Consider the following 27,187-nt stretch of genomic DNA (forward strand, 5'->3'; position numbering starts at 1 on the left):
ATTGCTTTCTATTCAATAACAGTTACTACTAGTCAAGTAATTTATGTAATTTGGTTTAGAAATGTACAGATGAGCACAAAACTAATCTCACAAACTCTGTCAATGTTTTATCATTAACCATAACAGTAAAATACATATTCCCATTTTCAACAGGCACCACTCAAAAAGGCACTGTCCTTTTACATTAAACTCTATGAGAAACTGCCAAAAGGACACCGCATAGCGGGCTGTCATGTGGTCACTTTATTCAGATTCAGTACGGAGAAGTGTGACACAAACTTTTACCCATAGGTCAATATTAAATGTATCCCCAGAGCAAGCAGCCACGCTCTCTTAGCTCAATGATAAAGATTTCAGCACCGACGCTGGAGACCAGGGTTCAAATCCGGGGCGGAGGAGGAAAGCTACATAGTGCAGCTTTAAGGGCAACATTTACTCAGTTTACAGTTTACAGTTTAGGCATTTAGCAGACACTTTTAATCTAAAGCGACTTACAATAAGCAGATAAAAACATCACAATAATAAACAAGATAATATGTCAGTACATCAACAGCAATATAACAAATGCAAATGGATATCTATCTAGAAAAAACACAATATAATCAGTAAAGAACAAAGTTCTAAAAGACCTAAAAAACAAATGCTAACTATCTTCATGTATGGTCATTGATTTTTCAGTAGTGCTAAGGGTTTAGGTGGAGTCTGAAAAGGTGAGTCTTCAGTCCACTGCAATATCAAGCTCTCAGGCGCTGCAACACCGGGCCCCATATTCCAGAGAATTTTACCAGGCTACCAGACAGTTCAAGAAATGTTCTTATGACGTGGACCACTTTTTATCAGCTACTGTATATCCAATCACAACTGTACACAAACAGAGACAGAGCTGCTGTCCGTGTTGAATGATGATGGATCTCTCTAGAACTCTGGGAAATCTCAATATTTCTGTGTTTCATTAGTTTGACTAAGGGTTAGGGTTAGGTTTAGGCATAGTTTTACTGAGGTTAGGGTTAGACGAGTTTGGGTTAGGTTTAGGCATAGTGGTTAACATTCACCAGGTTAGCATTCACCAGCGTCGAACTAATGGGACATCGAACAAATGTTACGTCGCAATATCGACTACAGCGTTACTTCCTCCTCTTCTTCTGCTTAACAAAATAGTATATTAAACCTATTTCCTATAATTACATCATAGTCTATATTTTCATCATGGATTGGTATTTTCTTAAAGGCAGACCTATTAATATATCACCGATTCACCATTAATGAATGAGTTGTTGTCTATAGTAGCCGGGGATCCAGTCCATCAAAATGGGAGGGGACCTGTGATGTTCTGCCGCACTTTTTATTTCTGTTTTATCTATTAGTTTGGTCATTAAGGTCCACAGAATGAGAGGCCTGCTCTGCTGGAAACATCGCGAAAAAAAGTTATGGCCATTTGTATCACTGTCCCATTGACTCCACTACACAGGAAAGGAAATATATTATAAACAAGAAAAAATTGCTTTAAGTTGCATGTGAGGGGTCAAAATGGAGGGTTTTCAGGCTCTCTAAGGCTACCCAAAGTCGCTTTACAGAAAGGTCTACAGTAGCACAATATTGTCATGGGCTAAATAAACAAACGTGTTGTTCAAATTGGGGTTTAGCCTAAAAGACATTCATTCAAAGACGTTCATTCTCTCTGGGGCATCGTCGGGGTAAGAATGGCGTTTCAGGTTTTATGTCAATCATATTTATACAGCGCCTCGCACTTTAAACAGACAGCAAAAGACAGACAATATTAAATCCTGTTGGTTATTGATTAATCACCAGATTGGAGAGATGGGAGCGACTGGAGTCTCGAGGTGAGCGTGGTTGGTTCATTCAGTAAAAAAATCGTATCCGTTGACTGGCTGGTTATATAACTTAACCGACACACACAAAGTATTTATAAACGGACTTGTGTGGATGACAGAGGTTTCTCAAGACACCCCATTAAGCTCATAACCAGCTTAGAAGTCTACTTAACACTGCTGTATTGCTGCATGAATGCTAATTTCTATAACTGCAAGCGAACCCGGTATCCCACAGCATTATGCTAGCACTGCAACTGACAGCGCACAGTGGAGCTTGCTAATCAGTTTCTGCAGCGTGGAACACACCAGTGAACACACACCACTCAGGCAAGCATGCATACAAACGCACACTCAAACACAAAAGGGCGCCAACGCAGACACTTGCACACATGCTGTGGTGTCGAAACACACAGACACACACACACAGATTCAAACATGGACGATATGCCAATTTGCAAACAGCTAAACGTACATCCTACGGAAAATGAGAGAGGAAAAGGAAGTGTAAATCATGGGGCCTTATTTAACGAGATTAAGATGGCAGCAGCACAAATATGATTTCAAACATGCCTCCCAAGAGCTACAAACACATGCTAGCGCACGCACGCACACACACACACACACAAAAGCGCGCGCACACACACACACACACACACATACGTGCTTGCGCGCGCACACACACACACACACACACACACACAGAGCCACACATGCCTACACACATAAAGACACACACAAAGGAGTGTGTGACAATCCTCCCGGCGGGGTGACGCTACAGTCAATTTGGGAATTACAATCAGATTTATGATGTGGCTGGATATGGCTGACTTCTCTGTCTCCCTCTGTGTTAAGGCTGGGGCGGGCTGCAGCTTGTACAGGCGCCGCGCGCTACACCACAGCACGCACGCACGCACGCACACGCACGCACGCACGCACGCACGCACGCACGCACGCACACACACACACACACACACACACACACACACAGTTGCAGTATGGGTAGGCCTATTTGTGCACCAATGCTTGCAAGCCTTCATGCATGCATGCATGCATGCATGCATATTGACACGTGTCATGCATGTACTGTATATGCACACACACAGATGCAAAGTCATGCACATTCATGCATAGAAATGCATGTACATGCATTGAAATGCACGGACACAATGGAACAATATAGGCCACATTTATGGTAGTGGGTATACCAAAATATTAAGTGGAACAACTTGACTTTGGAAACAGATAGGCTTTTGTTGGAAACTATTAGATATCTGGGAGTTTGCTATTCTGCTGTTTGTTAATTGAATTCACCCAATTGTGTTAGACTGTTGGAGAAAACATTTCTTTGTTAAATGCCATGCTACACGTCATGCAATGTAAAAAAATAAAATAAAATACAAAGATTTAAAAAAATGGCATGCTACACTACAGATGCCACCAACCAGCTATTCAGTCTTCCCTGATCTTTCTTGAAATGTCATGGAAAATGTCTTATCTTTAACTGAATTTGCGCCTGATCAGGCTTGCCAAGTCCCCTGGCTTGCCAACAATGTGTTAAAAAATGCCACGCCACAGCTACAGTATGTCAAATAATACAAAAGAGAAGAAATGCCATGTTTAATATACACGCACCCAGTCATCTACTTCATTACAATTATACAGGGTTAGTCTATTTCACATTCTCTTTACTTGAACAACAACAGGGGCCTAACCCTCACTAAATACAAATAAAACAGACGATCCCTAGCCGTGTTATCATCATCAGTGGACTGAAGTGGAAACATTGTATTTTTTAGCAGAGTTTAATGAGCCCGCAAACAACCCCGGCCCCTCTCACAGCACTGTGTGATAGCGCTATAATTACATCATTATCACCTACTAACAGTCCAGCTTAAAGCGCCACTATGTAACAATTTTTTTATGAATAAAATGTAATTTTGTCCAATCTGTATGGTACCAATTAATTTCCAAAACTTTTCCAAAACTTTTCCAAAACTTTTCCAGAATATTTAACCCAATTTCCAGGGCTATATCTAACATATAATTTTGCGAATGTCTGTCTGTCTGAGTGAGTGTCTGTCTGTCTGAGTGAGTGTCTGTCACAGCGTTTCTCCTCAGTGGCTGGAGCAATTGATCTGAAATCGCATCACCAATAGCATATGAACACACCTGACATAACTGTGAAGCCCGTTTGTCACTTTCACAAATCATATGCTGTATGTTAGCATTTTTATGGTGTATCTATATCTATTTAGCCTACAGTACCTTTTGTGACCACACATGTTAAGGGAGGGGCGCTGTTGTTCAGGCCATGCACGATCACACACAAACCCACACACACACGGGCGGGCGGGCGGGCGGGCGGGGGGGGGGGGGGGGGGGGGGGGGGGGTTCTGGCCCTGTTACAGATGTTGTCCAAAAATCAGGCAGATCGGTACACAGTATCTCTGTAGCCGTTAAATGGAACAGGTATTTCTTACATTGATGCTCCTACATATTAGCATGCAAGCACCAGTTAAAGTTACTTTCCATCCCTCATATACTGTGTGCACAGTGCACATCCCATAACCCACACACTGCACATAATTTCGGAGCTCATATCTTTGAACGGGTAAGGGCTAGTAACAATAATTCAGCTCAATAACAGGTCGCTTACTCCTATGCGCAATGCACAAAGAGAGGTAGTGTATGCCAGTGGTTCTCAACCTTTTCAGGCTATGACCCCTGAAATAATCATATTTTAACTGGGGACACTGACAAGCAGTACGAGTTGAGGAATTTTGTATAGCACGGTTCTATTGTGAAAATAGCCGATCTACACGCTCACAACGCCTCGCGTTGCGAGGCGTTGTGAGCATCTGCTATTTTCACAATTTCTGCCTCTAATATTTGACAATTTGGCCAATGTTAAATTTGTCATTTCAGAGTTATTAACAAAATCAATAACCAAAGACAATGCATAGCTATTTTTTCCAGGACCTTCCAGGACCCTTGATCAATTCCAAAACTTTTCCAGAGCTGGAAAAAATATTTTTTCTAATTTCAACATATTTCCAGGAATTTCATGACCGTGGGAACCCTGATATTAATACAATATAAATCATACACTTGAGGTGGTTGTATTTTGTCTCCCTGCTCTTCAATTCACCCTTTGTTAGCCTCCTGGTTGGTCCCTGACTGACCAACCAGCAGGCTCTATCTGCCTTGTCCCAACCTGGTTCCGCCTTTTTTATGTTGAATTAGCTAAAACATAATTTTTGGAGAAATAAAAACATTTAAAAACATGCTGATTCACTATGCTGCCACTGAGCAGCTCCAATTGACTGAAACAAAGTTTGAAATTAGAATTGAGCACACAGAATAACAATATGAAGCAACTGAATTAACATGGCAGTGGATGGAATGTCCCACTGAATGTCCCACCAAGACACAGCAACCAATGGGTGTGGAGAGGGGCAGGACAATGGGCGGGACTTGACAAAGGGTGAATTGAGACGTTTAGATCGTGTCAAAGGTCACGTCTCACCTAGACACAGGATCTGACACGAACTTTGACCTGAAGGTCAAGATTCAAATCACCTGAGTGAGCAGGCAGACTCTATTAGCGCAATGGTTAAAACCCAGTTAGGCCTAGAATTATTTCATGCTTTAACTATTGAAAAATAGCAGGTGCCGCGCTGTGAGCTTATGTAGATCAATTATTTTTGAAAAAGTCTTTGAATCTATCTTTTTAAAAGCGTACATTAGTAACTCAAATATTTTCTTTCTGGGTTGGTCCTTGGAACAACATGTTTTGAGTACTTTGATGTAATTTTGGGTGTCCTTGAAATGAAAAATGTTGAGAACCACCGATTTAGAAGAAGGATTTAGAATCGGGTCAAAAATATTCAAAGACTTGCACAATTGCTCACGATTTGTGTGTGTGTGTGTGTGTGTGTGTGTGTGTGTGTGTGTGTGTGTGTGTGTGTGTGTGTGTGTGTGTGTGTGTGCACGTGCGTGCGTGCGTGCGTGCGTGCGTGCGTGCGTGCGTGCGTGCGTGCGTGTGTGTGTGTGTGTGTGTGTGTGTGTGTGGGTGGGTGTGTGTGTGTGTGTCCTTCGTATGCGTTTACATAGGCCTATTGTACTAAATGACATGAATGAGAGCATTGTGGTACACATAAATTAGGCTTAGTTAAACAAATTAGTAAAAACTTTAAACAGACTTTGACAACACACACCACCATGGAGCATAAATGAAAAGAACCATTTCGTAAGGAAAATCTCAGTCTTTATTTATTTTTTATTTTTTTCTGATTGTCTCTCTCACCAAGTTGCACTGACACTTTTAGAGCCAAACACTGGCTAATAAATACATGAAATGTTAAAACGCACAACTGAGTCTCAAATACAATACTCATCACAAAAATAGTATGTGTATGACAAAACAATCCATTTTGCTTCCGTTACGGCTGAAAAGAGCGTGAAGTTTGACCTTCCGAGAGGTCAAAAAGGTGATATGACCCCTCCTCGAGGCAGCACTATAGCTAGAGAAACAAAATCCAATTTCTGCTTAAATAAATGAAATGTGTGTTAAAAAAAAACGAGAAAAGAAAAAGAATAATGGGAATTTTATTTGAGCCTGGTGTGAGTCTTCTTCAAGAGTCTAAAAAAAACGTGTGATTTTGTCATGTTGTAAACCAAACGACAACTTCACATTAGTCGATACTTAAAAAAAAAAAAAGAGTAAACAGCGTTTATATCCAGTGCTTTCGGAAGTGTGTGACATTGAACGGAAGAGTGTGTGGCAGAAGGAGAAGGCAAGCAGTAGAGCTGGTCTTTCTTCTGTGATTGAAGCCCAAACAAACGAACCAACGTACCCAGCATAGAACCAAAAGAAAGTTTCAAAATCTGATTTTGTGATGGTCATATACAGAGATGTACAAAATTAAACAACGTGACGAGCTTAATTCCAAAATAGGATAGCCACCACTTTGCACTATTAATTATTGTCAGTACTATTTCATTCATTAACCCATTTAGGCCTAGAATTATTGAACGCTTTAGCTATTGAAAAATAGCAGGTATACAAGCTCACAGCGCGGCACCGAGTGCCGCGCTGCGAGCTTGTAGATCTGCTATTTTTGAAAAAGTCCTGAAAATATTTGCAAATCTTTGAATATACCGGTATGTATTTTTTAAGCGAACATTTGTAACTCAAATTTTGCTTCTGGGGGGTCCCTGGAACTTAATATTTTGAGATAGGGGTCCGTGGCCAAATTCATATAATTTGGGGGTTCTTTCACATGAAAAGGTTTGAGAACCACTGACATAGTAGTCTCTCAATAACAGACTAACTGAGCTCCATTTAAGTGAAAAGGACCCTTTCTTTGACGATGGCTGGCCAGATTGCTGACATAGAAACATAGGTTTTTTCAAAAAACCTTAGAAGGTTTCAAAAGACACTTATAGAATCGGGTCAAAATTCGAATTTTTACGATTTTTCAAAAATAGCAGATCTACAAGCTCGCAGTGTGAGCTTGTATATCTGCTATTTTTCAATAGTTAAAGCATAAAATAATGATACACAATATGGTGTACCCGTTCTGAATGGGTTAAACAATACTTTTATATCTGCAATTGTAACATTTTATTGTCTTAGCAACAAAGTGCTGAATCGTTGACATTTTAGAGATAATCAGGAATAATATAATCATTTTATATTCCCCCTTCAGAATTGATATAATTCCATTTTGGAACAGAACTCCTCGTATGTACCAGTTTAAACTCAGAGCCCTGGAAAACCAACTACGTATAGGGACCAGGATATCGTCACTGTCGGGCAGAAACCTTGTATGTCCAAGTTTCACATTTGTACATTTTTTCGCTAAGTAAAGCCCTGCCTCATCATACAAGGCCGTCGCACAGGTAGTGAAAACAGCAGATCTACAAGCACATAGAGTGCTTGTAGATCTGCTGTTTTCACTAGTTTAAATCATTTTTAAAATGATAAATGCAAAACAAAGACTTTTGGACATACAAGGTTTCCACCCGACAACGACGATATCCAAAATGGAAACACATTTTCAAATTGGAGAGGATGTGAACACACGCGCACCGCACGCACGCACGCACACTCACACACACACGCACGCACGCACGCACGCACGCACGCACGCACACACACACACACACACACACACACACACACACACACACACACACACACACACACACACACACACACACACACACACGCACACACGCACACACACACACACACACACACACAAAGACTCGTAAAGTGTTTCTTGGCAAAATAATAATGACATTTTGAGTGAAACAGAAGTAAAAAAAAAAAAAAAAGAGCCCATATGTAGTGAAGTGCTGGCTACTGGTGAAATAGGAAAAGTCTCACTTAAGACCCTGGAGAATAAGCACTGTGCTCTGACTGCGGTGGTCTCCATCAAAAGAGTATGTCATGTTTTGTCGTCCATCATTCTACTATTCTAATAATAATTTACTTTAAAAATATACACACACACACTGTAGAAAAAGAGATACCTCTCCCCAAAGACCAGGCCTGTTTAGAACATTAATGTTGGTGTATTGAACACTTGGAGACATATATACTTTTGCAGAGTGGGTACTGAATGAGTTCATGATAACAGAATATCATTTTCCTCACAGTGAAGGGTTCCAAAACGATATAGAAATAACCCTGTTGTGTAGGTCACTCCTAAACCCCCTTTACTATGGAACCAAAACTCGGATCAATTGAAACACACCTTTTAAGACTTGTCAATTCGTATAGAGTCTGAACAGAAACTGATCAAAAATAATACATCTCAACAGCCTGATTGGGGTTTGTTCATAATGGGGGAAGACGCTCAAATCAAAATGTTGGCGGTTCGGTTACAGTACACACAGCAAAATACACTGAAAGTAACTCTGACAGTACTCACTCACACTAGAGGAATCTAAAAGCAATGATGTGACAGGTCAAATTGCCTCACGTTGATCTGGTAATTGCCCCTCAAGGTCAGAGTGGGTGCCGGAGATAAACTCCCTGAGCTTTGGGCTATAGTAGCCAATGTAGAAGGTTCATCTATCTTGCATTGGTGTTACTTATATTTCGTGAAGGCTATTAATCGGGGGATAGTCCTGGAATAAATTCCTTACCAAAACATTTCTTCACCAATGTGTTTGTAAAGGTGTCTAGTAACATATCTAACAAAGACGGAAATTCAGTTTCCCTAGGAACATCTTTGACAGCTAGGGTAATTCTGGGTCTCATTCACTCACTATACACTATACTATAGGGGAAAAAAAATCACTCCCAAAAAATATGCTTTAAGTGGGATGTGAGGGGTCTAACTAGGTGTTTTTAATTATTCTGAATCCATTGCAAGTATTTGTTTTGCACAAAAAAACATTCATTGGGTTAAAAACAGCCCATAAAATGATGGTTTAGTGATGAGTCATCACTTTTCACAGTGGTATGGGGGTCCATTTCTAGCCCAAGGAATGTTTTTGGTGCAAAACAAATGCTTGCAATGGATTCGGAATAATTAAAAACACCTAGTTAGACACCTCACATCCCACTTAAAGCATATTTTTTGGGAGTGATTTTTTCCCCTATAGTATAGTGTATAGTGAGTGAATGAGACCCAGAATTACCCTAGCTGTCAAAGATTTTCCTAGGGAAACTGAATTTCAGTCTTTGTGAGATGTGTTACTAGACACCTTTACAAACACATTGGTGAAGATTGTTTTTGGTAAGGAATTTATTCCAGGATTTGACACTATTTCTAAAGATATCCCCCGATTATATGCAAAGACCATATTAGTACTGTATATGTCGTAACACAATTCTTCGCAGTGCCTCTCCACCACCAGGCAAATCATTGCGACTTCCTGTGGCTGAAAATAATAGCACAACATTTTCTTTCCAAACAATTCCTCTCGTAGCAGCAGTGAGCAAGCATGTAGTAACACGCTGGGGGAACTTCTACAACAGCTACACCTGTACCTGTGTTTGGGCTGGGAGGGGAGCCAGCAGACACCAAAAAAAGAAGAAGTTGAAATCATCTCATCGGATAGAAGAGAAAAAAAAGAAAGTGATTGTATAAGACTTTTTTGCAGCGGTTGGAGATTAAGACTACAACATCCCAAATGAATGTGAGTGAATGTGGCGGGTATGGCACGTCATAAAGTCAAAACTGTACAACCTGTGGGTAAATTTGATGATGACGATGATGATGATGATTATATTAATAATAATAATAAAATAACAATAATAATAATAATAATATGGGATAAAAGGGAGTTTGGCCTCCCTTTGTTTCATTTAAAAAAGAAAACACATTCACAAGCTGGCACATCATACCTGAGCAAGGGATATTTTTCTTAAAAAAAAACATCATAAACAGTAATGTTATGTAAGCAGTTTGTCAGAAAACAAACAAGAAAGGATCGTAGATGCACAGTTCTCGTACGAAACAAAAGAAAAGAAGACCTACAAAGACTACAAGAGCTATGATTTATATTAAAACTTTTCTTCCTCAAATTTCAAGTTCCGACAATCCATCCAGAGTTTGTACAGGTGTCAGAAAAAACAAAATAAAAACCCACAAAAATAAAAAGAAACATTAACGATAAAAACTTAAATCACACCTTTTAAAGAAACATTTTTAAGACCAAATAGCTGTTGAAGACCAAATCCAGATGATTCAAAAATCTGTGCATGCTCTTTCACAAACCACACGTGTTCATCGCTCGCTTTGTTGTCTTTCTCATCCTCCCCCTCCTCCTCGCTTCCTTGCTTCTCTATGTTGTGTAACTCTTACTCGCTCCTGTTACGATTGTCAAGGTGTAGAGTCACTGCTGTACGTCGTCAGTCGTTATTCGAAAGGCTAGGCTGTGTTCCTTGGTTTCATTAAAAAAAACGAACGTCAGCGCTTCCTCGTAAGCGAATCGGGATGAAGTGTTAAAACGCTCTCTCTGGGCATGCTCAGTTGTAATCCACACAAATCCCACCCGACAGATCGGGCCGGCGAATGACCAAGACACCCCGAACGCCAAAAGTCTTGAGGGGAAGCGCTCCGCAGAGTCTATGTGAATAAACTTAATAATAATAATAATAGTCTCAATAATAAAAAGTGTCTCTGAGGAAAAACAACAACAACCTTTTTTTCTCCTTTTTTTTTCTCCACTTTTTTCTAAGTTGTCCAAAAAACTATGGCCGAGCTCAGCTCAGTTGGCGCTAACGGCCTCCCGCGTCTCATGGTCACTGCTATAGTCCGACTTGGGCTCGTCCTCAAAGTCCTCGTACATGTCCATCTCGTCGTCGTCTCCGTTGGTGGGGTGGTGTCCGACTCCGCCCCCCCCTCCTCCACCACCCCCGCTGCCTCCGCCTCCGCCTCCTCCGATCCCCAGTGGCGTGCCGGGCTCCATCTTGATCATCCCGTACGTGCTCTGGATGACGGGCACGGCCGGCTCGGGGCTGACCGATGCGCTGGAGCAGTCGGGCGAGGTCAGGCGCGGCGATGGCGTGGTGGCCGCCGTCGCCATGGCGATGGCCCCCGGGTAGACCCCGCCCCCCACGAGACTGAGGCCGCCCCCTCCTCCCGCGCTGTTGCCGAGCGAGATGGGCGGCTGGGGCCTGCATGGGTGGAGGTTGGGTGGAGGTTTTACAGATGGAAAGAGAGACGATGTGGGGGGGGGGGGGGGGATAGAGAGAGCGAAGGGAGGGAGAGAAAGGGATAAAAGGTGAAAGATAGAGAGGGAGTGAGACAGAAGGAGGCAGAGAGAGATTTACAATTAGCTTAAATTCCTAAAAACGTGCATACAGATTAGGTATGGGACGATATGAAAATTTCATATCACGATTATTGTGACCAAAGAAATCGCGATTTACGATATTATCGCGATAATCAAAATCCATTATCCAGGGGTGGAACATTTGCCAATGTTTTGGCAAAGAGGTTTGGTAGAGAGTGGGGAAAAAAAGACTGTATCAAGTACGTATATTATAAGTACGTTTTACCAATAGAGGGTTTAAATGTTACCGGATGCAGCTCGGCAAATAAAAGGTGAATTGATCCCAGTGCATGACGGAGGACGATTTCACGAAAATGTGAAAATGTCCTGCAAATGCAGGTTTCTTTCCCTGTTTTGCCTTTCTACTTTTTATGGAGAATGGAGTGTATTCTTAAAAATCTTGACGATGGCCGGACGTGTGATGTTTTGAAATGGCACATCTGTAGCTGTGCGAATACAAAGCACCAAGGGAAAATGTCAGTGATCAATTTTCTTGTCATGACAAACGTCACGTAGAAATCAGATAAAAAAAAACTTGTTTTTCATAAAACATTTTACAACAGGTAATAAGTAAAAAAAATTGAGAGATAAAATGTATTGAACCGCATGGGGCAAAAAATTACATACAGTAAAGAGAGTCTATAAAACAGATCTGTTAATGTTACAGTGTGGCCTCCTTAAAAGCACATATTCATCTCCATTATCAGTTAGTTTAACAGCAGGCAACGTGTCTCTCTGCTACTGCATGCAGCTGGGCATGCCCCGACACAGAGCCCTCTCTGCCAGCCTCACAGCAGCAGTGCTCAGCGTCTCCCGTCTAAATCACCTCTTTAAGATATGGATGGAATGACGGTAAACGCACATCACTCAAACTAGCCCTCCGGCTTGCTTAAACGGAGTGCATAAACCTGGGAAATTGCAGTCGCTGTTTCTCCACCTAACTGTTTTTACGTGAGCCATGCCGCCCTGCTCTGTCTCCTCAAACAATTACTGTGGCGAGCTCCGATGGAGTCATTTTCAAATAATAAAAAAAGGCTTTAAAACATGACTGGTTTCGTTATAAGGAATGTGGCAGGGATTGGCTGTATACCATGACTGACTCTACCGCTGTGACTTGATTTGAGTTGAGATCGAAAGCCCAGGACTGAGAATTCTACATTTTTTTTAACGCTCTCTCTCTCTCTCTCTCTCTCTCTCTCTCTCTCTCAGGGGCGTCAATTGGGTATGGGTCCAGGGGGGGAAATAAAAGTTACTTTTAAATATAAATATAAAAGTCTCTTTGTCTATCTGTGCTGGTTATTAAATTACAGTAACATTTTTTAACAAGGTATTATAATTATATTCTCCACACTTGTATTTTCCCCATCTTGACAAAATGGTATATTCCCAGGTTCTGCAGGTCAGCTGCACAGGTGCAATGCATTATTGTTAATTGTAGCACGTTTACTAACATGCCAAGTTTAGCTACACTTGAACAACCGTTCCAGGCTGCCAAATCCAGCCCAAGAAACCTTAGAAACGGGGGGAAAAAATAAATAAATGCACTTCTTAAAATAAATGTATCATGCCTGTTGCTAAGGTATGGCAACATGACTGGTGTCTTGCACGTGCACGAAGGCGCGCGTGCAAGACACCAGTCATGTTGCCATACCTTAGCTTTTTCTGAACTGCCGCCGCTGCTCTCTCTCTCTCTCTCTCTCTCTCTCTCTCTCTCTCTCTCTCTCTCTCTCTCTCTCTCTCTCTCTCTCCTTCCCTTCTTCCCTTCTCTTATTGGGAGGAAGAGAAAGAAAGACAGAGCGAGCTGCTTCCCTCCCTCCGTCCCTCCCAAACATCTGCTTACGTTTCATATTCCACTATAAGTATAAGCCTGTGTCCAATTTTCTCCCTGGAAGCCGCGAGTGCCCAGCATTGTCCTAATTTAATAAATGACAAGCTATTAAAAGTCGCTCCTATTCAAAGCGGTGGCCCCTGGTAAGTCAATCTCAAACACAGGCCACTGTGATGGCATTAAACACGTCGACGCCTGGTTCCCATTAGGGACAATGCCACTGTTTTTCCCCCTGACACGGCTGTTCTGCTTTGGGGATAAAAAAATAAAAATAATACAGAGAAGAAGCCATGTGTTGAAGAGAGCAATTTTATTTTGTTAAACCAATAGGAATTAGTGTAATGGCCGTTCATTTATTTTGTATCGTGAAAAGACTATCATCAGTGTATACACAGAAAACATGCTTGTGTTCTGAGATTTTTTTAATTTTTCTTTTTTTAAAACTTGCTGTGCATGCAGGGAATTCAGTCCAACCGTTTTTTTCCAATGACAATCCAGCGGTGCTATATGACTAGCAAGATGGAGAGCGATTATTTTAATAAGTAAAGCGTTCATTCAGTTCTCTCTTCACTAGTCAGAGAGTAAGAAGGCTGAGAGACAGCTGGCAAGCTGAGGAAGGAGACCATGTAGACTGACAGTAAGGCTAAAGGATGATTTATACTTTGACGCGTTGTGCTCCACAAACGCAATGTATTTTCAAAAGGAATCGCAGAGAAGTGTTGACGCGTCTCAAATCTTTTGTCAGTTGAAATGTACTTTTTGTCGAGGGACACAAGGCCAAAAAAAATGTATTTACTGAAGCATAAATCAGGTTTAAGACTATATAGACTGTATAGAGAAGACACAGGAATGTCCTGCAGGAGTAAGTGTCTTGAGTACACTGTGTACTGTATCTCAAATAACAAATAAATGCCCAACTACACCATGTATTGCAGTGCTAACACAGTTCAATTTAAGGAAGAAGGCCTCATTTTGACATGTCGCACATATTGCACTTCTCTTGGACGTCCATATCATTTCATGTGAAATGCACGCAGGTAAAACATGAAAAATAAACACCCAAACCCCTAACCTGATTCAACCACACCCATGTCTACAGCTAATTACATATAGACCCTATATGTAAACTTTCATATATATATTTTTGGAGCTGTGTGGAGCTCCCTATACGTGGCCGTGTGTGTGGGTCTGTCTGTCTGTCTGTCTGTTTGTCTGTTTGTCTGTCTGTCTCCGGGTATGTAGCCTGCAGTAACCTTTTCTGGCCAGTGGCCACACATGTTAAGGGAGGGGCGCTGTTGCACACACACACACACACACACACACACACACACACACACACACACACACACACACACACACACACACACACACACACACACACACACACACACACACACAGCTCCACTTCGAACAGAGGTTCGATTTTTTTAATTGTTGCGACCGAAGGTCACATATACTCTGAAAAACCGTGTCGCTTGAGTGACCTTCCTTCCTTCCGTAACCTTCCTTCTGTACGGGAGTGATGTCAGTGTGATGTCAGCGAGTTGTGACATCACTTCCTGTACGGGGCGGCTATACGAAATGTGGATAACACTATATATGGAGATAGTCCAGTCCATCATGTCATATGGGACTAGCCAAAAGAGAAGGATACACAAGACTAAGAAAGACAAAAAAATAGAAGAATAAAAAGAATAAAAAGGAGGGGGAGGATAAAGATACCAAAAGGAGAGAGAAGAAAGGGTGGATGAGGTACAATGTGCGGTATCCTCCTTGTCAAGCTCGACGTTGGGCATTTGGACCTATACATGGAGAAATGGAGCGAACCTGTTTGGCCTAAACATGGAGATGTGGTACAGAATGACTCATATATGGGCATAAAAAGTATGTCATGTGACATCACTTCCTGTACAGACAGTCAGACAGACAGCCATTGACTCCGGCCTAACAATGGCTACTGTCTATGACGGTCGGTAGTCCCATATGACATGATGGATTGGACTATCTCCAGTGTTCTCCACATCTCCATGTTTAGGCCCTATCGCTCACACCCTAGGTGGGGTTGGCGCTAGGGCCTTTCTGTGTGGAGTTTGCATGTTCTCCCCGTGTCTCCTAGGGTTGATACCCTCACAAAAACATGAACAAACTCCCCCCAGAATGACAACAACTAGAATCGTCAGAGAAACGCTGTGGTTGGCCAGATAGTCAAGAATTGGCGCGACCTCGCCCTTTAGGGCGAGGTCGCATGTCACCATGAGGTCGCATTCCACCCTTGGAGTGTCTTACTAGTTTTATTCTATTGCACATGCAGTGAATTATTCCAAACTTTTTTTGTTAAGATTTTGATTTTTTTTATGGCATACAGCTCATGAATATCAAAAGTCTATATTTCAAAATATTACAATATTACACGAGACCACTCAAAACAAGGATTTATAATAGAGAAATGTCAGCCCTCTGAAGTCAGAGTTGCTTGAAGTCCAGTGGGAAGTTTCTGCAGTCAGTTATATGATTTGGGGTGCTATGGCATCTGCATTTTATGCTTTAACTATTGAAAAATAGCAGATATACAAGCTCACAGCGCGGCACCGAGTGCCGCGCTGCGAGCTTGTAGGTCTGCTATTTTTGAAAAATCGTGAAATTTAGAATTTTTACCCGATTCTACAAGTGTCTTTTGAATCCTTCTAAGATTTTTTGAAAAACCTACCGGTATGTTTCTATGTCAGCAATCTGGCCAGCCATCGTCAAAGAAAAGGTCCTTTTCACTCTTGAGAGACTACTATGTCAGTGGTTCTCAAACCTTTTCATGTGAGGGACCCCCAAAATGATATGTATTTGGCCACGGACCCCCATCTCAAAATATTTAGTTCCAGGGACCACCCAGAAGCAAAATTTGAGTTTCAGACGTTCGCTTTGAAAATACATATATTCAAAGATTTGCACACATTTTCACGACTTTTTCAAAAATAGCAGATCTACAAGCTCGCAGCGCAGCACTCGGTGCCACGCTGCGAGCTTGTATATCTGCTATTTTTCAATGGTTAAAGCATTCAATAATTCTAGGCCTAAATGGGTTTTAAATTGATCTGTAGTCATTGTGCAACTTTGACAGCCCATGGCGTCACTCACCCTACGCTGAAGAACTGTCTCATCTCCTGCCGCCGTGAGCGCATCATCTGCTTGTACTCGCCGATGCGCAGCTTCTTGCCGTCGATGATGCACGTCCTCTTGGGCCGGGGCTTGTACTTGTAGTTGGGGTATTTCTCCAGGTGGATCTTACTGAGCCTCGCCTGCTCCTCATAGAAGGGCTGCTTCTCCTGGTTGGTCATGGATTTCCAACGAGAACCTGGCGACGAAAGATATGGGACATTTTATACTTCAACTATGGGTTAGGGCATTCACCAACTATTCGAATATTCGAATAGCAAAGTCACTATTCGACGTTGTTCACCGAAGTCGAATGTTCGCTTATTTTTATTTTTGTATTGTTTTCTCTTTAAAGAATATATCGTTTATAAAGCTTGGCTAGATAGGAAGTCATAAGAATGAGTTGTCAAAACTTTTTAGGCCGTGACCCCCAAAATAATCATATTTGAACTGGGGACCCCCACCCTGACAAGCACTTGGAATTGTAGGTATTACATTTAATGTGACTCGGTTCTGCAGATAAATATTGTGAAAATAGCAGATCTACATGCTCACAGAGCATGTAGATCGGCTCTTGCTTACTTAATATTTGACAGTTTGGCGAGTTCTGTCGAATATTCGACTATTCGAATACTTTGAGGTCGAATAATTATAATACTAAAAATCACTATTCGTGAATGCCCTACTATGGCTGCATTCAGAAATGCCCACGGGTGTGGGCTCAGTGTAGTGAGTGCAGTGGGCGGTGATGTTGTAGAATGCAGTCAGTGTGGCTTATTTACGAACGACCAGTTAAGGGGCAGCTGTGCGCTTTTTCAGTCTGAACTCTGAAGGAAAACCTCCTGAAAAGCAGCAGTTGATAACGTAACGTTGCTATTGAAAGGTAATTTAATTCATAACATTGGCGTGTAACAATAAAGCCCAAAATGACCTAAGAAGCCGCAAATGGTGCATTTTGCGGTCATTTCCTCCATTGTTCACAGCTGAGAAGCGCTCCAGACACGGCCATGAAAACCAACCAATCAACACCGCACTGACGCACCACACGGTCAAACCCCAACTTCTTCAGCACACCCGATGTGCAGCGCACTGGATTTTCGAACGTCAACGCACCAAGTGCACAGAATAAAAAAAAAAAACGAGAAGATGGCACACCAGTGCGTTGAATGCGCATTTCCGTACACACTCTTGGTTCAGTTTGGTTTTAGTTTAGTTGCTCCAGGTTGGTCTGGCTTTCCAGGAAGAGCATGGCGAGGAGGACGTAGAACTCTCACTTCATTTGGAGCTCAGTTTAGTTGAATTGAGCTAAAGTTTTTTAAATCAAAAAGAAAAGAAAGGGGGGGTATTTCGTGAAAAATTGGTCCGCGACCCACAACTGGGTCCCTCGACCCACTGTTGGGGAAACTGCCTACTTTTTTAAAACTTGAGAAAAATGGATGTAGCCCAGAGAACAAGAATATTTGATTAAAAAGCATTTCATCCACTACTTTAGGGCTGTCACGATATGACATTTTACATGACGATTAATTGTCACTCAAATAATTGGCGATTAACGATTTAATTGTGTTTTTGTCTTTGATAATTACATTTCTGTTTCCTTTTAGGCTTTGAAGTTGCACATGGTAGATAAAATGACACATAATATAAATATACAAATACATTACTGACATATTTGACAACTTACTACTTAAAATATAACATTGATTGTGGAAATAGCTGATCTACAAGCTCACAACGCGTCGCGATGCGACTGACATTTTTCAACATTCACGATTATGACGATTATGACAAAATGATTGCGATAATGTCAAATAATCACGATTAGACGATTATGTAATAATTGTGACAGCCCTACACTACTTTAGATGTTTCAAAACGTGGTGCTGTTAAACCTATCAAAAGAGAAATAAATGATATCTCGGCTTGCCGGTCGCACTTCCTCCGGTAAGAGGCTGTCATGAGAAGAGACACGGGAGGGAGTTCTGTTTAGACTCAGCAGTGCTTAGGTGCTCCATCCTGCTGTGCTGCTGGCTCTCAGAGAATGATACATTGTGTACTCGTTATTTTTTCCTCCCTTTAACCCATTCAGGCCTAGAATTATTGAATGCTTTAACCAGTGGAAAAATAGCAGATATAGCTTGTAGATCTGCTATTTTTTGAAAAAGTCGTTAAAATGTGTGCAAATCTTTGAATATATGTATTTTCAAAGCGAACGTTCGTAACTCGAATTTTGCTTCTGGGGGTGGTCCCTGGGACTAGATATTTTGAAATGGGGGTCCGTGGCCAAATAAATATCCTTTTGGGGGTCCTTCACATGAAAAGGTTTGAGCACCACTGACATAGTAGTCTCTCAAGAACAGACTAACTGAGCTCCAGTTAAGTGAAAAGGACCTTTTCTTTGACGATGGCTGGCCAGATTGCTGACATAGAAACATAGGTTTTTTCCCAAAAAATCTTAGAAGGATTCAAAAGACACTTATAGAATCGGGGTCAAAATTCAAATTTTCACGATTTTTCAAAAATAGCACATCTACAAGTTCGCAGCGCGGCACTCGGTGCCGTGCTGCGAGCTTGTATATCTGCTATTTTTTTTATATTTAAAGCATAAAATATTGCGTCATAATGTGTTCAGGCCTAAATGGGTTTTAAGAGTGACTTCTAGGAACAAGTGGACACGGGGCCATTACCGCAGGCACGCAGCACATCTGGAGCGTGCTCATTGACAACTGATGGTACACACGACCGCCTCGCCCCCATCTGTTTATCCACGTTTATCGCAAAATACAACTGTATTTTTCGAGTCAGGAAACTGAGGCGGTTTCAACAGTGACCAAAAGAAAAGTCCAGCTGTGTTATTGTGTCAGAAAGAGCTGTGTTATGTGTGTGCATGCACATACACACGTACACCAGATAGATAGCATACAAGGACACGCGTACGCTGTACATATTGTATGCATGCAAGCACGTGCACTTGCATGGAGACACCCACAAACACATGGTGGTCGAAGGACACGCACCTGTGTCTATGTGTGTCCATACATGACATATTGCATACACATACAGATGTGCCATTTCAAAACTTCACAGTCGATTTTCAGGGAATTTGCAGAACATTGAGCTTGTAGATCAGCTATTATTGCAATTTGTATGACCTCCTCTGAGGTTAAAACTACCTATGAAGATGGATTCTGCTTTTCAATGGGAATGGAGTGGTTTCTCATCTGTGAGTTTATACGCTCCATTCTCCATAAAAAAAGGAAAAACAGGGAAAGAAACCTGTGGAAAAAATGCATTTGAATGACGTTTTCAGGAAAAGAACAGTCAATACTGAAGATTTGAAACGGTACATCTGTACAGTAGATACACACACACACACACACACACACACACACACACACACACACACACACACACACACACACACACACACACACACACACACACACACACACACACACACACACTTCAGGCTCTGGGGTTTTTCCTGATAGCACCACAGCCACGTTCTGATAAATATCGGGAACGTTCTGTCTCATTGATGTGAAAGTGAACTCTGAACTCTACTATTTGACCATAAACACATTATTTCAGCCAACTATGTTTTTGTATGACAATCTAAGAGCTATGGTCGAGATATCTAAACATAAGTCTCGGCGCTTCATTTCTTTTATTTAAACTTGACATCTCTTCAGCCCTTAATTTGGTCAGGCCTGACAAAAAGAGTTCTGGATGAAAGATTATCCAATTAAAAAGTTGCATATTTCATTTTTATTTTCTGTTAAAACATTGCTTGTTTTGAAATGCTTCGCAAAGGAAGCCAGGTGTTCCCTGCAAAGACAAAGCGCAGCTTTGTCCAAAGCAACATTCAAAGCTTTGACTTATAGAAACGTGGACCCCAAAAAAACAATTTGTACATAATATCGTCGTAATGTCTCCCTCCTTACATTCACCAGACCCCTAGGCTCGTCGGTAGCCCAGTCACACAGTCAGACACTGGGGTCTTAAGAGCCTTCCACACTTGGCGAACAAACCGTTACGCTCAGCGCGTAGTGAATGGCTATCTGTGTCTGGCTAACCTTAGTATCAACATGGCCTGTTCTCTAACTAGATGCATCCATCACACTAGTCAGGCTTAAACACACAGCAGGGCTCTGTGTGTGAGGAGTGTTCCTGTGCTAATGTCACACACACACACACACACACACACACACACACACACACACACACACACACACACACACACACACACACATGCACACACGCGCACACACACACACACACACACACACACACACACACACAGGGGCGTCACACCAAATTCTGGGCCCTGGGTACAAGGATTCACTGCGGGCCCCCCATGAATGTTAACTATTGGAAAATAGCAGATATACAAGCTCACAGCGCGGCACCGAGTGCCGCGCTGTGAGCTTGTAGATCTGCTATTTTTGAAAAATCGTGAAAATGTGTGCAAGGAACCTATGTCAAGGACCCCCAAGATGATATGTATTTGGCCACGGACCCCGATCTCAAAATATTTAGTTCCAGGGACCCCCAGAAGCAAAATTTGAGTTAGAAATGTTCGCTTAAAAGATACATATATTCAAAGACTTTCACACATTTTCACAACTTTTCAAAAATAGCAGATCTACAAGCTTGCAGCGCGGCACTCGGTGCCGCGCTGTGAGCTTGTATATCTGCTATTTTTCAATAGATAAAGTTATTAGGGCCCCTCCACCTTGGGCCCCAGTAACTCAGTCCCACTTTCCTACCCCTTGTGACGCCCCTGCACACACACACACACACACACACACACACACACACACACACACACACACACACACACACACACACACACACACACACACACACACACACACACACACACACACACACACACTGACCCTCTCATCTTGTCCAGGTCGTTGGAAAAGTTGAAGGAAAAGAACCCAGTGCCCTGAAGAACAGGACTGAATAGTTGTATAGTATATCCAGGCATGCGTGACTTTGATGGAGGCTGATGGTAAAAGTTACTGTAGTCTGTTGGAGGTGGGTGTTGGATATGTTCCACTCGGTGTTAATACTTATGTGGTGAATCAAGGTGAATGTCACACTGTGTGCGTGCGCGTGTGCGTATGTGCGTGCGTGCGTGCGTGCATGCGTGCGTGCGTTTGTGCGTGTGTGGGCCAAAAGACAAGCTTGTGTCAGCGGGTTTGTTAGAGGTGATTGTTACAATGAGGAGCACAGTTGTCTAAATAAATTAAAAACAAAATGAAAATTCAGCAAGTTAACGCTTCCAGTGCCAGCCCCTAGAGGGCACCAAAGAATGCCAGGGTTTGTCCCATAGGCGAGCGCATTAGCATCCGGGGACTCACGTTGCAGTGACGCGCGTGCTCACGTTCGTGCACGTCATGGAAAGGTCCCGGATGAAAATGGCTACAGAATAGCTATTAGCATTTTGTCATTTAAAAGATCATTTTTAGGCGATTTCGCCGTAAATAAACCTCGCGCCACATCCCTAAAAACACAATCCAGAGATATGGGCCTCCAAAGATGTGGTTTTTCATTGGATTCGGCGGTGATTCGCGGCGCCGTTCGCGGCTAACGGCCGGCATGGCGGCCCCCGGATTTGGAACACTGGATTTTAAATTTAGGCTCAGGCTTCAGAAGGCCTCGGATCATTTTATTCATTTCATTAAAAAAGCCGAACATGTTCGGGATAGGCACACTGGACGTCGTTCCGGAAGCGGCGCTGAACATTTGGTGAACATTGGGGGGCTCAAAAATGTATTTTAAACCATTTTTAATGGAATATATCGTCGGACCATGTAAAATGGCTAGCTGGCTAGCGTAGGACGAGCCAGGACCACCCACGACTCTACAAGCAGCTCAGGGTAAGTCAATTAATAAAAAAAAAATTGTATTGGATTGAAATAAAGCCGAACATGTTCGGGATAGGCACAGAATGAGTTAAAAGCCCTCACTCTTTTATGAGGGAATCCTCTCTGTAGTTTAGTGAGTTTCACCTGATCTTTATTTTTTTATTTTTTTGTATAAGGCTCTTCTTAAAAAAAAGTCACTGCTAAGATTTAATTTACGGTCAAATGTAGCTCTTGCTTTCGACCTGATGTGCTTTTGGGCATGCATTCTCAACTTCTAACGTATATCACACATCGGCATTCCTACCCTGGCCTGGAATCGAACTTGGGACAACCAGGGGCTCTGGTTCCCCAGGCGGACTCCCTAACCATCCAGCTATGCCGCTGAATTAACGGTTAAAGTGGTGATGACACAGATATGCGTACCTGGTCTAAATGGGTTAAGTGCTTAAAAGCTATACCAGATCTAGATTGGTCAAAAGGACGTTGGTTCTCACCCAGGATCTTGCTGATGTTGGAGTTGTGCATGTCAGGGAAGGTCTGTAGGATCTTCCTCCTCTCGTCCTTGGCCCACACCATGAAGGCGTTCATGGGTCTCTTGATGTGAGGCTCAGTGTTGTTTCTTCCCCGAGCTTCCCTGAACACCCTGGCCTCCATCGCATTACTCCCTACAGGAAACCAAAGAGAGAACATCATTTCATATACTTTTAGACAAACACACACACACACACACACACACACACACACACACACACACACACACACACACACACACACACACACACACACACAGGGACGTGCTGGCCATTGGGAAAAGCGGGACAACTCCCGAACGGCCGCTTCATTCCCGGCCGGCCATTAGGAAAAAAAATAAAAATAAAATGTCGGCCTACGTTCCATTTTGGGGGCTGGGCAGCCAACAAAGTAAATCGTCACTGTATGGGCAGAAACCTTCTATCTCCAAGTTTCAAATGTATACATTTTTTCGCAAAGCAAAGCCCTGCTTCATCATATAAGGCCGTTGCACAAAAGTAGTGAAAACAGCAGATCTACAAGCACACAACGCCTCGCACTTGTGTTGTCACTGGCTTGTCACTTGTCACTTGTCATGATCTGAAACGGCAAATCTTTGAGTAGCAGCAGCGCTATAGAGAGAGATCTCTCTCTATAGCGCTGCTGCTACTCGCGCAACTCTTTTTCCTGGGCTGAATCAGGGGCCCAGCACGTCCCTACACACACACACACACACACACACACACACACACACACACACACACACACACACACACACACACACACACACGCACACACACGCACACGCACACGCACACACACGCACACGCACACACACATGCACGCAGCTTGTGCACCTGCAAGGTTTATCTCGAATTTTCCCAGACACCGAAGTGCTTTACATTGCAGACAATGTCCCTGATGCATAATCAAATTCTATATCCTGAAACAGAACACATGAAATGAGCAGCAGTTCTAACTTCTAAAAGGTGATTTTGAAGAAAATTGACTCCCACATTATGGCCGTGGAATGGAGCATTTCAGCAGGCTGATTAGCCTGAACACATGGCTTGTCCTTTTGCTTGTGATGCTCTTGATGTGGAATTTAGTGCCAATAATATTAATAATGTTTTGGGAATGGAAGAGTCTTTTGTCAGAGATGGTCTCCAGTACCTGTAACAAAGATGGAGTTTGGATGCTGTCGGACAATTTAGCGTTTGGAATCCTCCGTTCAGATCCTTCTCACAGAAACCAGCCGAGCCATCCCGCAACGTTCATGACCAATGTGTCAGAAAATGTTGTCAGGTCCCAATCCTTTGCTAGGTTCCACATCAAACACTGGTAACTATTCCATCGGTATCTAGCTATAGCTATGGAGAGGATGCAGCTTATTTACCTACATGAGCAAGATTAAGTCGATTAGAGGTTCAACATGTCGATTTCGATATATTTTGGGTTAATTGTCCAGGCCTACTACACAGACAAGCGTATTCACACATACAGTACAACCTCGTATTGAGCAGCTCCAAAGACTCATTCGGGGAGAGGTGAATTGCTTAAGGGCACCTCAGCAGTATATAGGTGCAAGGAATGTGCACTTTCCCCAGCTAAGGCATTCAAACCAACAACAAATCCATTTCTATCTATCTTCGAATTCCCTGAATGGGGTTGATGTGTGGTACGTATGTACTGTATATAAGAAAAAGCCAACCTGGGTCAATGCTGGGATTATTCTCCTGTGCACACAACACACACACGCACGCACGCGCGCGCACGCGCGCACACACGCACGCACGCACGCACGCACACACACACACACACACACACACACACACACACACACACACACACACACACACACACACACACACTGTCCTCACTTAGTTTCCCAAAGATTGTATCTTAGTCTGTCCGCTCCTGTGTTTACGCCTGTGACTCTAAACTAAATGGTGATGAACACTCCTAGAACCCCTCGCCGCTTGTAAACACTGCTGCTTTATGGGAAACAGGTGGGTTATGGGTAAAAAAAAAAAAGAAAAGGAAAAAGACATTGAATACTCCCTGGCTGTGTCTACAAGCTCAAGTATACTCACAGAATTAGAATATGATGGTATCTACCGTTCCAGGAAACATATGTGCAGCAGGCACTCCAACCACGTAGCACATATGTAATACATATTCCTTTAGAACCTGACATATCGTCGTTGTCGGGTGGAAAACTTGTATGTCCAAAAACAGTTTGTTTTGTATTTATCATTTTTTAAAATGATTTTAACTAGTGAAAACAGCCGATCTACAAGCACACAACGCCTCGCGCTGCGAGCCGTTGTGTGCTTGTAGATCTGCTGTTTTCACTACTTTTGTGCAATGGCCTTGTGTGATGAAGCTTTACTTGTGTGATGAGGCTTTACTTTGTGATAATATCTTAAAACACAAATTGACATGAATCCAAAATACACTGATGATTGTGCTGTCAAACGATGAAACTATATGGAATCTACGAAAAGGTTATGGGGGTCCCTGCTTCATCTCTCTCTCTCAACTAAGGGGTCCTTGGCCTGAAAACGTTTAAGACCCCTGTATTACTCGATCAGAAGGTGGTTAGAAAATAAGTGTGGCGGAACGAACGTCGCACACGGTCCACTTGTATTTGTCTGATTTTGTTTACATATTTGTTCAGGGTGGAATCGTCCTGACACAAACACCAGCAGTGAAGAGAAAAAAAAGCCATAGAATGCTGCCTCTTGTCTTGTGCTTTCGCGAATAATAACAGCTTCATAACGTGTAAAGAGTGTAAAATGTTGACTTTAACCCATTTAGAACGGGTACACATTATTATTTTATGCTTTAACTATTACTTTTTATACTTTTATACTTTAACTAATAGCAGATATACAAGCTCGCAGTGCGGCACTCGGTGCAGCTTGTAGATCTGCTATTTTTTTTAAATCTTGAAAATTAGATTTTTTTTTTTTTACCTGATTCTATAAGTGTCTTTTGAATCCTTCTAAGGTTTTTGGAAAAACCTGTGTTTCTATGTCAGCAATCTGGCCAGCCATCGTCAAAGAAAAGGTCCTTTTCACTTAACTGGAGCTCAGTTAGTTAGTCTGTTGTTGAGAGACTACTATGTCAGTGGTTCTCAAACTTTTTCATGTGAAGGACCCCCAAAATGATATGTATTTGGCAACGGACCCCCATCTCAAAATATCTAGTTCCAAGGACCCCCCAGAAGCAAAATTTGAGTTACAAACGTTTGCTTTAAAAAATACACATGTTCAAAGATTTTCCACAAGTTTTTCAAAAATAGCAGATCTACAAGCTGTGAGCTTGTATATCTGCTATTTTTCAATAGTTGAAGCATAAAATAATTCTTGGCCTAAATGGTTTAAAAGAGTCTTGTTTAGTTGTCGAATGTTCTTCACTTATTTTTCCCCCGCAAAGAGCCCAATAAATATTTGTGTCTCACGGATACCTGCCTGTCAGGGCTTTCTGGAGGAGACTGTTAGTAGCACGCCCCCCCCCCCCCCCCCCACCACCCCCCACCCCCACCACGTCCCAAATAAGTGGCGCCATCTTTCTTTGTGGGGGCCCCCTTCAGAGTGTAAGGGTCACTGGTATCAATTTAAACCACGCAGGATGTGACCACTCCTCCCTGAACCTCACCGTTTCTTCACTCATGTTTTCCATCCCTCTGTCCCGTCGTCATTCCCCCTTTCTTTACCTTTCTTTCTCTGCCTTATTTGTGCCACGGCAAAAAGCACAGTAGTCAAACACAAATGCATTTAAAAAATAGTGTACAGTACTCTATGGTTAAAATACCTTTTCATAAATCGCTTTCTTTCCAAAATCGGAGAGAAATCAGCTTATACCTAATAGTATAGTGCTGTATGTCACTAACAATCAGTCCTGCCTGTTTCATAACCGTCCCAAACGGTTGAAGAAAGCACAACACTGCTACAATTTTGTGGCAGAGAACTCACACGGCAATAAGTGAGTGACATTCTCAGAAAGACAGAAATGTCCAGAGTAGAAACAGAGTATGTTCAGAGTAGGGCATTCACCAACTATTCGAATATTAGAATATTCGAATATCATAGTCACTATTCGGCGTTGTTCACCGAAGTCGATCAGAGTATAGCGTACCGTCCAGGTCTTCAGGTCTGGTGAGGTCGATGACCCTGTGGACCATCTTC

General features: G+C 42.3%; 1 protein-coding gene across 1 annotated transcript in view; it reads right to left on the reverse strand.

Annotated features, from left to right (window-relative positions):
- Nucleotides 1-11,063: 11,063 nt before the first annotated feature.
- sox6 (SRY-box transcription factor 6) overlaps nt 11,064-27,187 on the reverse strand; it is a gene marked incomplete at both ends in the record, with an annotated part of 101,894 nt that continues 85,770 nt past the window's right edge. Inside the window, 4 exons of the mRNA XM_080736845.1 lie at nt 11,064-11,472; nt 16,588-16,804; nt 22,979-23,149; nt 27,138-27,187. The exon at nt 27,138-27,187 is cut by the window's right edge and continues 59 nt beyond it. Of these exons, the coding sequence (XP_080592971.1) occupies nt 11,064-11,472; nt 16,588-16,804; nt 22,979-23,149; nt 27,138-27,187 (847 nt within the window). The remainder of the gene's footprint in view (nt 11,473-16,587; nt 16,805-22,978; nt 23,150-27,137) is intronic.

Source organism: Nannobrachium achirus, assembly GCF_963921795.1.
Source record: "Nannobrachium achirus genome assembly, chromosome: 11".
NCBI lineage: Eukaryota > Metazoa > Chordata > Actinopteri > Myctophiformes > Myctophidae > Nannobrachium > Nannobrachium achirus.